Source organism: Akebia trifoliata, chromosome 1, assembly GCF_017979445.1.
Source record: "Akebia trifoliata isolate Shusen 1 chromosome 1, ASM1797944v1, whole genome shotgun sequence".
Lineage (NCBI taxonomy): Eukaryota > Viridiplantae > Streptophyta > Magnoliopsida > Ranunculales > Lardizabalaceae > Akebia > Akebia trifoliata.
The window spans coordinates 17,983,555-17,997,276 of NC_141375.1; the positions used below are offsets into that span (position 1 = coordinate 17,983,555).

At 36.0% G+C, this 13,722-nt stretch overlaps 1 protein-coding gene across 1 annotated transcript in view; it reads left to right on the forward strand.

Annotated features, from left to right (window-relative positions):
* Positions 1-13,722, forward strand: part of AIR9 (Outer arm dynein light chain 1 protein) — a 96,192-nt gene that overhangs the window by 20,797 nt on the left and 61,673 nt on the right. The window contains exons 13-16 of the mRNA XM_086440338.1: positions 3,370-3,490; positions 3,642-3,817; positions 6,738-6,873; positions 13,602-13,702. Of these exons, the coding sequence (XP_086296464.1) occupies positions 3,370-3,490; positions 3,642-3,817; positions 6,738-6,873; positions 13,602-13,702 (534 nt within the window). The remainder of the gene's footprint in view (positions 1-3,369; positions 3,491-3,641; positions 3,818-6,737; positions 6,874-13,601; positions 13,703-13,722) is intronic.

Sequence of the window (13,722 nt, forward strand, 5' to 3'; positions counted from 1 at the left end):
TGAGTCAGTCTCAGTTGAATTGAGAGGATTAAAATTGATGATTAATTAATTAGCCCTAATTAGGCTTTAAAGGGATTACATAGTCTGATTAGTGGAAAAGACTAAAAAGGACAAAAAGACTAAAAAACCTAATAGAAACAGAATTATTCAACACTCCCTCTTAAGTTGGTGCGTGGATATCAGCAATCCCCAACTTGGACAAGACACCTTCAAAGGCTGTTTTGCTAATACCTTTAATAAGAATATCAGTTAGTTGTTGAGATGTAGGAACAAAAGGAGTACAAATCTATCCAGAAACAATGTTTTCTCTAATGAAATGTTGATCAATTTCAATATGTTTCATTCTGTCATGCTGAATCGGATTTGCTGCTATATTAATAGCTAATTTATTACCACAATATAGTGAAAAAATTGGCTACCACGGGAAGACACAAGCTAGTAAGATCTTGAGCCACAAAAACTTACACACTCCAAGTGCCATAACTCTATATTCTGATTCAGTACTGGACTGAGAAACCACATCTTGCTTCTTACTGCGCCAAGTTACTAAGTTGCCACCAACTTTACTACAGTACCCAGAAGTGGATTGTCTATCAGTCACTGAACCAGTATAATCTGCATCTGTCCATATCTCAACGCGAAGATGACCATGATTATTGAACAAAATACTTTGATTAGGACATCCTTTAAGATATCTAAGAATACAATAGACAACAATAATATGAGATGTTCTATGCGAGTACATAAACTGACTTACAACACTAGCAACATAGGAAATATCAGGACAAGTCAGAGACAATCATATCAATTTTCTCACAAGACGTTGATACTAGCCAATATTCGACAAACACTCCCCCTCAGAATCAGCCAACCTGTAATTCTACTCAATAAGAGTATCAACGGGATGAGAACCAAGCTGATCGGAGTCACTGAGTAAATCAAGGGCATATTTTTGTTGAGAGATAAATATACCGGATTGGGACCGGACAACCTCAATACCTAGAAAATAGTGAAGATGTCTAAGGTCCTTAATATCAAATTGATGTCCTAAATAAGATTTTACCTCAGTAATACCAACATTATCATCTTCAGTAAGGACAATATCATCCACATAAACAATCAGAGCGACAGTTTTGCCGTGGGAGTGACGCAAGAAAAGGGTGTGATCAACAAAACTTTGATGGAAACCAAACTGATGCATGGCCTTAGTAAAACACTTAGACTATGCGCGAAGAGATTGCTTCAGTCCATAGAGAGAACGGCGAAGATGACAGACATGTGCAAGAGAAACAGATGTGAGAAAATCAGGAGGTTGGACTTTATAGACTTCTTCCTGAAGATAATCATTGAGAAATACATTCTTGACATCTAACTGAAAGAGAGGTCACCCTCTGATAATGACAACATAAAAGAGAACTCAAATGGTGGTCATCTTGGCAACCGGAGCAAATGTCTCATGATAATCAATCCCATAAGTTTGAACATAATCCTTTGCCATCAGATGTGCCTTATAACGAGTAATAGAACCATCAGGATTATGCTTAAGAGTGAAAACCCAGCGTCATCCCACAATTTTCCTCCCAGGTGGAAGGGGAACACGTTCCCAAGTCTAAGTTTTTTCAAGAGCACTAAACTCATGAATCATAGCTGTTCACCACTCAGGATGAGTAATAGCATCTGTAACAATATTAGGAAGAGAAACAATAGAAATAGAAGTAAGAAAACTTCGATAGGAGGGTGCGAGGGTAGAATCAGATATATAATTAGAAATGTGATAAGTACAAGTGTACTTACCCTTACGAGTGGCAATAAGATGATCATCACAAGGGACTTGAGGGAAAACCACTCACATTGAATGCCAACGGACCCATTGTAGTATAGGATATGCTAAAAAAGGAAGCATCCCGAGAAATGAAACGTTGTCGAGAAGGAGGATTGGTAACAACGATATCCTTTCTAGATAGAGGAATAATCCCAAAAGATACATTTTACGGCCTTAGGGTCAAGTTTAATATGAGTTTGGTAAAAAATTTGAACAAAGTAAACGCACCCAAATATATGCGGAGGAAGTGGAAATAAGGGACGATCCGGATAGAGTTGAGAGAAGTGCATGGCAATCTAAAGAACGTGGGAGGGGGTCCGATTAATAAGGTAAAAAGCAATAAGAATTGCATCGGTCCAATAGGATTGTGGCACATTCATGCCAATAGAGAGGTCATGAGCTAACTCCAGAATATGACGATTTTTTCGTTTCGATCGATCATTCTGTTGAAGGGTCTTAACATTGGATATTTGATGCTCAATGCCAGACTCTAAACAAATTTTCAATACCTTACTATAGGTGTACCCAATACTATGATCAGAACGGAAAGTCTTGACGAGACGACCAAATTGGGTATGAACTATAGCGAGAAATTGCTTGAAGATCCCATATACTTCACTCTTTTGTTTCATAAGATAGATCTAAGTGGTACGACTGTGGTCATCAATGAACAATACAAAATAGCGAAAATCAAGAGTGGATGTGTCAGGAGAAGGGCCCCACATATCATAGTGAATTAGGTCAAATATATCAAGAGTAGTAGTATTCATACTAAAAGGATAAGAAAAACGCACATGTTTAGCTAATTGGCAAGTTTCACAAGAAAAATCAAGCAAATTGTTATTATTAAATAAAACAGGGAACACGTGTTTCAAATATTCAAAGGAAATATGGCCTAAGCGTCAATGCCAACACATTATAAGTGCCTTATTAGATTGACTATTACTGCTACTAAGCTGAGAAGCAGAATGAGTGCTAGGTGAAACAGGTACGTCCAAGAGATACAAGCCATTCATTTCACGTCTAGTGCCAATCGTCCTTTTCTTCCCTAGATCTTGCAATTCAAATTTTTGGTAATGCTACTAACAGATATAAGGTTTGTAGTACGTTGAGGAATATGCAGTGTGTTAGTTAAGGATAAAGATGTAAAAGGAAAATGACCTTGACCAGCTATAGGAGGCAAAAAAGCATCAGCCAGGCGAACCTTGCGATGATCAAAACAAACACTATAGGTTTTGAACAAAGAGGACGTACTAGTCATGTTATCTGAGGTACCCAAATCAATGATCCATGGTGAGGAAGTGGTGGAAACACTGTGTGCAGATGTAAAAGTACCTGAGTGAGCGAAAGTAGAGATCGATTGAGATGAAGTTTCCCAACTTAGATATGATAAACTCTTAGTCTAGGCTTCTCTAATTTTATGGACTAGGTTTTCAGCCTCCCCTTGTAGATATTCATATGCCAAGGTCTGTACAAAGTTTCATCATATGACGCATTCAAGTGATTTCTTGTTCTATTTGCTTATTCTAGCCCTTTTTCTTACACAGGAACTGGGCATCCGAAGGTTCTGAACCTGAGCGTGCATGGTGAACTCGTGGAGGGGAATGTGATCAAAGGTTATGCTGAGGTTGCATGGTGTGGGGGAACTCCAGGGAAAGGTGTTTCAAGGTGAAATTCTTCTACAGTTCTGATTAAATTTGTTACTCAAAAGATCTTCACTGCCCTTGAACTCTATAAGAATTACCTTATATATAAAAATACAGCTTTTTTTTTGTTTAAATAAAATATGTCAAATAATTTTTCTTCCCAAATTTTCTAGTTGGCTGAGGCGAAGATGGAACAGTAGTCCTGTCGTAATAGTTGGGGCTGAAGATGAAGAGTATCGGTTGACTATAGATGATGTTGATTCAAGTTTGGTTTACATGTATACTCCTGTAACAGATGAAGGTGCTAAAGGCGAACCTCAGTATGCAATGACAGATTTTGTAAAAGCAGGTGGGATGTAGCTTTTGTGTTTCAATTATATTTCATGTTTTTCAATAGCCATAACATAATAATTTGAGCTCACCTGAGATCATCTCCACTGAATTGTTGACAAATCAAAACACTTGTCTCATGCTGAACTTCCCAGGAAGTTTTAAAGATAATTACATTTTATTTGCATCTTCTCTATGTATTAATTGAGCTGGAACCTCATCCTCTCATTTGAAATCACTGGAGCATGGCAACCATGTGAGGATCAATGCAATTGTTCACTGATATCCAGAATGTTTATCCATTTCTATCCATGGAAATTAGATTCATTGTTGTTTGACGGAAGCAGGAATTCAGAAAACATATAAAAGATGTAGTGTATATCTAACAAATTTATGTCTTATTCCTTTCACGTGCATAAGATAAATATAAGTGTTAACTAATTTTTGACTATGATTATTGGGTTAGATGTGAGCTGCACATGTGTCTATCTTTTCATTTATGCATTTTCAATGCAGATCTCTTTTTCATTTTTAATAACATTGCCTTTTTAACTGATAACAAAATATGCATCCATAATTATTACAGTTTTGTGTGTTATCACACATTTTTTTGTTAGCACTAAAAGGTACATTGAACAGATATGAACTTCTCCTGCTGTGCCACATCTGCTTATTCCATTTTTCATAATCCCAGGTATTAGATTTTGTTTTTGGAAATATTTTGGGCAGCTTGGAAATGGAAATATTTCGTAAAAACATTTCAACTAGTCTAGAAATATTTAACTTTCAGGGAAATGGTGAAAATGTTATAGAAATGATTGAATTATTAAGAACATTTTCATTGAAACTGTAGGAAATAATAAAACTTGCATGAAAAACAATCATAGCTCATCAATCTAACTAATAACCTTTTCAAATTTTTTTTTCTTTTCAAAAAAAAAAAAAAAGATCAATCTAACTAATAATAATTTGTTTATTCCAGTGAATAAATATTACGAGTAATTTACAAGTCTTTCTACGAGTGATTTATATATATATATGGGGGGCGTTCAAGGGCCACGTTTGAAAACGCATGTAAATATATGGGTTAGAAGTTTCAGAATGGGCTGATTTTTTGTGAGGATGACCTCTATGGTGAGGAGATCATCCTCACCAAAAATCTGCTCATTCCGAAACTTCTAACTCCAGTTTACATGTTGAAGAATCGTGGACCGTCCAATTTTTGTAAACCACTTTTGATGGGGTTAGAAATTTTGGAATGGGTTGATTTTTGGTGAGGATGATCTCCTCACCATAGAGATCATCCTCACAAAAAAGCAGCCCATTCTGAAACTTCTAACCCGTATATTGAAAAATGTTTGTCTTTCCATGCATTTTCAAATGTGGCCCTTGAACGCCACCATCTATATATTTGTTATTTTTAGAATACTATAGTTGGCCGTGCCTATGGCACATTCATCCACTTTGGGGTTAGGGGGGGTACAAGAGGTAAGACAATAAAGTTGTAGGGGTATTATTGGAAAATGGGTAGAAGGGTAAAGGTAATAGAGTTGGAGGGTATTATTGGAAAAAGGGGAGAAGAGGAAAGAGAATAAAGTTGGAGTGGGTATTATTGGAAAGGGGGTATAAGAGAAGGCAATAAAATTGAAATTGTTCCTCGAGATGCATGGGAAGTTGAGCCTGAACCGCTCTTTAGGGGTATAAACATTGGAGGAAGACAACTATTGTGTTTTATTATATAGTTTGTTTTTTATATGAAAGAATGTTTCGGTCAAATTTAACCGTTCATTGAAATCTTACCTCTTCCTTATACCTAACGTTTGATCATTTTGATTACTATTTGCCAAAATATTTGTTGAAATGAATAGTTATTTTACACCGAAATATGTACTAAATAAAACTGTTGTTAAATTTCATGACGAGACTTGTGAAAATGGTTGTATTTCGGTGTATTTTGTGGAACTATGTTGAAAGTTAGTACTATGCCATTATGCATCTGGCATTGCAAGCCCTATTAGGTTCCACATTTGCAACTTTTGCGGGAGTTTTTAATAGTGATAGCAAAGGAAGCGTGTCAATTCTAATAATTGCTACTCTTGATATTTTCCACTGCAATATTTTGGACTAAAAGGTGCTAAGTGCTTGACAATTTCTGGTGGCTTCTTCTTTCTGGTTTAAAGTTTACAAAGGAAGCTTGTCAATTCTAATAACTGCTACTCTTGATATTTTCCACTGCAATATTTTGGACTAAAAGGTGCTAAGTGCTTGAAAATTTCTGGTGGCTTCTTCTTTCTGGTTTAAAGTTTGCATACGTAAAGAAGTCTACTAGTTCATTTTTTTTCCTGATCTATGGTTCAGTCAATGGCAGTCTGTCGGCGGTCTGTTCAATATGGCAAACATTTTTCGTATATACAATTATTTGAAATTTCAGATGCACGTTTCTTCCTTTTTCAAAGCTTTATTCAACAGGTGTGGGTGTGCTCTCTTTGAAAATATCAGCTTAAGTTTCATGATTGTTGCCTTGCTTCTAATTTATTTTATTGGAAGAGGGCGGGTGGTTTTGTTTGGGTGTTCCTCTTATAAACTTCCAAGGAAATAGTTTGTAATAAATGAAGTTTTTCATGGATATCTGAGTCTATCATTTCTTCTCCTTCCTGTTCCTGCATCCTTAAATAATTCTATTTATTTAGTTATTGTACAATTTGACACATTTGTTGCTAAGGAACAAATTTTAGTTTTTCCCCAGAAAACATTCATTTGGAATTTACTTATCTAGAATTTCTCCTTTTTTTAGTTGATTTTTCTGGAATTACTATTTGGTTTTTAACTTTTTTTTAAATTCATCTGTTGCTAGTTGAATCCAGACTGTTATGCTGTTCAACTGAAATCATTTTTAGTTTACTAATGAGTTTTTGTGGCTTATGATATTGTTGTAACAGCTGCTCCATCAGTAAGTAATGTGAGGATTCTTGGTGATGTTGTTGAAGGAAATACAATCAAGGGGGTCGGGGAATATTTTGGAGGAAGGGAAGGTCCCAGCAAGTTTGATTGGTTACGTGAGAATAAGGAAATGAGGCAAGTATTTCTTTCTTACTGTTATGATTCATTGCCATATATCTAAAAGTTTTTTTTTTTTTGGCTAGTATGCTACTTGTTTTTTTGATAAGTAAAATTTTTATTAAAGGGGAGGACAAGAAGTCCTCAAGAAAACAGTGAACAAGAGGAAGAGAAAACAAGGCAATCACTGCCTAATTACATTTTTCTATCTAAACAAAAAATCTTCAAAAAATAAACCACTAAGCTCCTTGAATTGCTTACATCAAAAGAACAACAAACCAAGAATACTAAAACTGAGCTCTTGTAAGGTGCTTTCAATCCTCTCGAACGTGCATAGGTTCCTCTCTGTCCACAAGCCCCAACAAATCGCAAAAGGGGTAAATTTCCATAGAATCTTCCACTTGTCAGAGAAGGAATGGGTCTTCCAACTAAAAAGAAGAGGAACAATCGAATTCGAAAGACACCTCGAAACATCAAACAAAGATAGAAAAAAAGACCAAATGCTATAGGCTACCTCGCAATGAATAAGGAGGTGATCCACCGACTCACCACTAGACTTGCACAAACAACAATTGTCAGTCAAGATGAGGCCTTTACGAAGAGAGTTGATTGTTGGCAATTTATTCAAAGCTGCAAACCACATGAAAAAAGACACTTTTGAGGGAATCTTGGGAGCCCATATCAAGGAAGAAGGGAAGCAAACCTTGATATTGTCTTTAAGAAGCGAGTAAAAAGAGCTAACCGGGAAGCGACTGTCTCTATTTCCTTTCCAAATTCGACAATCTGCCTATCCATGGAAGGACCCGTAGTGGCAAGTAAATTTGAGATAGAGATAGCATCTTGAATCTCCTAATCATTCAGTCTTCTTCTAAGCCTGAGGTCCCAAGACTCTCCCCTCTCATTAGGAATTAGAAAGGTAGAGACATGCATTCTTTTCCTCAAAGAAAACGAATACAACCCGGGAAACAGAAACTGTAATCTACTGGGCTGACTCTCCCAACCAAGAGGATCTTCCTCAAACTTAGCAGCTAGTACACTACTAGCTTTCCATGATCTTCTTATCTTCATATTAAATGTTTGATGTTACATACATCTTGTTTTCATATGATGGACTTTATTAGGGAAAAGAAAGAGAGTACATGAGGGAAGTGCTTTTCCTTGATAAGTAAAAGAAAAATTTCACTCCTTACCCTTGCTACGCGACTTCTCTAAATTTCAAGAAATTAGTGAAATCCGACCCCCAAAAAAATCGTATACGCTAACATTCATGAATTACTTAAAAAATTAATGACCAATCCATTAGAAACACTATTGCATTGGGATCACACATCCAATTTTCAAAAATTTTATTGTTCCACTCCTCTAGACTCAAAGAGGAAGTCACATGTTGCAACATCCTTCATAAAATCATGCCTCTACTCCCTATATAATCACCATGCATCCAAATGCATTCACCATGTTGCTTGGGAACACACAATTGTCCGAAAATGTATAGGACAAAACACTATATCGCATGGGTGACTGTACAATTGATGAAATATATGGCTAGTAATCTCATCATTTTTCTGCACACAACTCGTGTTTGAGTCATGAACGTCCTATTGTTAATTGGTCAATCATTAGAATTTCGTCCAAAGTAGTTGTCCTAACAAAAGCCTCAACACTCAAAGATAACCAATTAACATCTTATTGGACCACACCATAACCTTGCATCTTGGAAGTTTAGCTATGGTTCAAAGTTTTGTTCCATTTCACAATATTTTGGTGGAATGTTCCGGTTTTGGCAAGTCAGTTTGATATTGGCGAAGGTCAGCATGAAACATTGACCCTGAAACATTCATTGTTTCGAGAATGTTTTGAAATCCCTTAGAATGTTTCAGTATGGACACCTTTCTAAATACAACGTGAGTTTTGGGGGTGGTATCTTAACAACCTAATTATTAAACAACGTGAGTTTTGGGGGTGGTATCTTAACAAGCTCCCCACTGGAATCGTGGTTGACGTGGGGAGCTTCATTCTCGGCTTTGAAACGGATTCTTTGGTTCTTGACACCTTTTGCTATTTGTTGGGGTATTTGGACAGAACGTAATCGATGCATCTTTGAGGGGAAAGGTATTTCAACGGAAGGTCTAGTTATGTCTATTTTGGAGCTCTTGTACTCTTGGAGCAAACTCTATAAGGAATTTAAGGGGGTTTTCTTTGAAGATTTTATTGTGAGATGGGATAGGGTTTGTTCGTTGTCGTGAGAGTTTCTTGTTTTTTGGGTGTTGTTTGTTTTCTTCTTTGTTTTGTTTTTCTTGTTGCTTCTCTTTGTTTCTTGGGATGGTCATCTCGAACCCCTCGTTTTCTTTATCAATAAATCTATCTTTATCTATCAAAAAAAAAAAAAAAATCTTTCTTTCTTAGAACCCTCTTGACCCTGATAAAACAATGAATTCAAATCCTTGTGATTGACGATTCAAATCGTCGATCTTGAAAACTTCAATTGTTGAATGTGATGATTCTTGTACAAATGCCAAGATAGACATTTTGCAATTTTTGATCTCGCTGGTTGTGAAAGGTCAATCTCGACGACTGGAGCAAAGGTTGATCTCAATGATTTGAATTGTCTATCTTGAGAATTTGAAGGCTGGGGGATGAGGGGGAATTATGAAAGAATTTTTTTACTAAATTGACTATCAAGTTAAGAAATCCCTTCGCCAGGTTCATTAAATTATTTTTTTGTGTGTGCATAAATTTCCTGAATTTGACATTGTTTATTTTACAAAAAGTTTCTTATGGTTCTTAGGTTGTTATTTTCAAAGGGTATTAACTTCTTGTGTGGGAAAATAAGTTACTTACATAGGTTGTTTTAGTCTTCCATCTTGACTATGGTTAACACTGTGAGTTAGGTACATACGAAAAGTAAATAATTTGTCTTTTGTGATGAGTATTATCGGTGTTGTCAAATGCAATCGCATATGCGATTTAGGGTTTCTGGTTCATTATACCATGGCATACAAAAGTATGCGATCACACATTGTAATATGCGATGACATATTACTCCAGTAGGCAATGATTTGACTATTGGAGCATTAAATTTAAGTTTTTTTTAATCTATCTTCTCCTACAACTACCTTATTTCCACCCCGTATTTATGCATTATTCTAAGCCATTTTTTTATATTCTTTTACTCGCATATATTCACTTTAAATTTTATTTTTTACTTTATTTTTTCCAAATATTGAGTTTATGCATTCTAACATAAGATCATAATATCCAATGATTAAACTATTAAATCAGAATCCACTTTAATTATCTAGAGCTAGAACTAGAACTAGAACTTAATAATTAAAGTAGGCCACCTTCGTATCATAAATAGTTTATATATTATTGACTTCTTAGCTTTTTGAGTTCTTTTATTCTTGTTACTAAATGGCTAAATGTAAGCAATGTTATTCAATTTGAAAAATGAGTGCTATCCAAAATCCAAATATATTGTTATAGTTTTGTTTTTTTTCTCCTTATATTTTTCTGATTTTTTAAATATTCCCCCCCCCCCCCTTTTTTTCTTATTTTTTACTCTTTTTATTTATTTATTTTAAATAAAAAAATATTTTGTGCAATATGCGACCGCATATACCATTTCACATATGCGCACAACATATGCTGGTTGCATATGCTATTTGATAACATTGAGTATACTAATGGTTGGGTGTTTTAGACTAAACAAAGTAAATTCTTGTATTTACTATACATAGTCAACATTAGGGTCGTTGTTCAGAGATCTATAATGAATGGGAAATCTACAGAAAAATATTTTATAAGTTTTCTTAAATGAATCTGGTCCCCCTCCCACCACCCCTCCTTTTTTTTTTTTTTTTTTCAAACTTTAGCTTTTAGGATCAGTGTCTTGAACAAGCTTTACTTTCATTTTCCTTCGAGAAATTTTGACTCCAAAGGATATAGGAATCTCTCTTTTTGTAAGTGGATTCATTTCCTTTTTAATTTGCTTCAAGTGGTGTTAGAGCCTTGTTACTTTACATTTTGTTCCTATTATGGATCCATGGCTGGATGTAGGAACGACTTGGAGTGAAATAAATTTTTTTTCAGAAGCATCTCAAGCAACATATAATATAACCATGGCAACAAAAGAAGACGAGGAGAACCTGCAAGAATAATTTGCTCAACTATGTGTTAGGTTTAAGCAAGTTCGTAGATTTTATCCTCGCAATGCGATCATTGGGAGATAAAAGAGGACAACATGCCCATGTGTATGAATGTAGAAGTGGAAGAGGCCAACCTTATCTAGATACTCTTGCATAATAAATTCATTCATTTGGCATTGGAGCTCTTCGTTCTCGTTTGGGCTTATTCAGTTGTGTGGTACATCAAATCAATAAGATGTTGGATGTGTCTCTTAGTTATTACCTTCTTATATTATTGCATTAGAGGTTTCAACTGTGTGGGTATTGCTGGTTGGTCGGTCTCAACCTCTTTAACTATTAGAACATAAGACCAACTTCATTCTCCTTAGACTCTTTCATGAATGTTTGGGTGGTCAATAATTTTATCCCTCCATTTTGGGCTGAGGAAGAACAACCTAATCCTGTTTTTGTAAAAGGTTGTGTTCTTGTCACCAAGTTGTATAGCCCTTTAATCAAAGTGTTTGGTACCTCTCAACGAGAGATGGCATGCCTCCATTTCAAGCACATCGCATCGGGCTTTATCAAAGTATTTTTTGCAAATTGAAATTGGAACAAGGCACTGTGAGTTAACTTCGCCTCCTTATTGAACCATTGTGATGTTCAATAAGGCTTGGGATGTGATTGGACTTTCAAGGTCAGCTTGGTTTCCATTTCTTTGGAGAATAGGTCCTCACAACTACCTCCATTACTAATGACGTTGCATAAACATCAGCCAGATGAAACCTTGTCCTAGAGATGTTATTCTTCTTCGGTAGGCTTTGAACCAGCAATGGTACATTGTTCAACAAGACTAGGCAAGTCTTGATCATCGTGTCACCTCATCCCTTTTTTTTTACTTAAAAAAACATCGTACTGTTCCAACTTTTCTTCTTGTCATAATCCTCTTCTTCAACCACTAATATAGTGGCTTCTCTCCTACAATTAGAGGATTTATGTCCCTTTTTCCCACACTTGTAACACAAGGCTATCCAGCAAAACAGCTGGTGTTGTTACTCCTACTTGGAACATGGTAACAAGGAAACCTACCTCTACCAGTTCTTGAGGGTTAGGTGTTGTACAGTTATTCAGATTATTGTTACCATGCCTTGACTTGCTCTTGGGTGTCTATCATGTGGCTGTGTTTGCGACTTTTTTGCTGGTGTTCCATGTTGGCTGGAATGAGACAATTGTGCCTCAACTTGTGGCAATTTCACCACATTGGGTAGGGCCCAACAAGGCTGCGACTCCACCAAATTACCAATATTGAGTCGAAACTCATCTAATACTGGTGGATGATTTGTTTCTCATGAAAATCCTCAGCTTGTGGAAGCCATTAATTATTCCTGAACTGTTCTACCTCTTGCCTAAGTGATTGGTACTATTGAAACAAAATTGCTTCATAATTGAGATGGAGGAATTGGCTTTTTAGCACCTTCTGTATCTTGGGATAGATCTGAATTTTTTCTTTTCCAGATTGAATCCTTGTCATTTGGACTTTTTGTCACCATGATGAAGCATGATCCTTCTGAAATTCCTCTCAATGATTTTGGATTATCTTTTAATGATTTAACCTAATCGGTGTAATCACTCTGACCAATTCAGATCTAAAGATCTTTTATTTGGATTGTTCAATGGATTAATAGGTTTTGCGATCACAATGCATGCAATCAAACACAATTTTTTTACATGGAGAACCCAACTGGGAGAAATCATGGAACCCTGTCCAGTTGTGAAGGTGTTCTATGTGAAAAACATGGTACCCACACTCAACCAGACATCCTGACTGATTCGATTACCCACGAGCAGCCATTGGTGGATTAACCATGGCCACGATCCGATTCCATGTACTGCCTCATGTCACGATCACAATCCATAGTCCAACGAATCTCACTACGCTTGAGTCCTTAAGCAGGAAGTATCACGTTTGTTGTTGTTGAATGAATCAATTCTCCTAATTCGAGATCAATATAATGGAATCACATGTAGAATTGAATCTACATGCTTGAAGCTTGAAGGGTCTTTGACTGATTGTATGGAGCTTTAAGGTTTCTCAGAGAATTTTTAAAAGGCTTATTATAACACTAGAGAAAGTTATAATATATATCAGCTCAAATACAAAACCCTAAATTCAGAATTTAGTTAATTAATTACGTGTTGTCTGATTGATCGCAAGCACTGTTCAATCGATCGGATTGTTCAATTCTGATCAATCGCTTAATAGTGTTTGATCGATCGGCTGTAAGCCCATTTCGATCGATCGATCGGTTGTGTACTCCGATCAATTGAAATTGATTTGAATTTTGGCTTCAGGAGCTCTTACTTGAGAACATATTAAGGTAATAAAATTAATTGATTACCTAGATTAATTAGGGTCTCTAAGTCACCAACATAGATGGTGAGATGACGACACCTTTGGACAGTCATCATCATCCTTGCCAATCTTCACCGAGCAATGACTCAAACACAACCAATTACCTAGATCGGCTCTACATAATATCATTCTTTTTGATAAGTGGGTTTACTCAGCATCGTAGCACCTCCATTTTTAATAGTTCTTAATTACTATAGCTATTTTTGCAGTGGTTTTGTATTGATGTCAACTGGTACTGCTGAATATTCTTTGACCAAGGAGGATGTGGGCTGCCGATTGGCGTTTGTATATATACCAATCAATTTTGAGGGTACACTCATCACCTTTTAG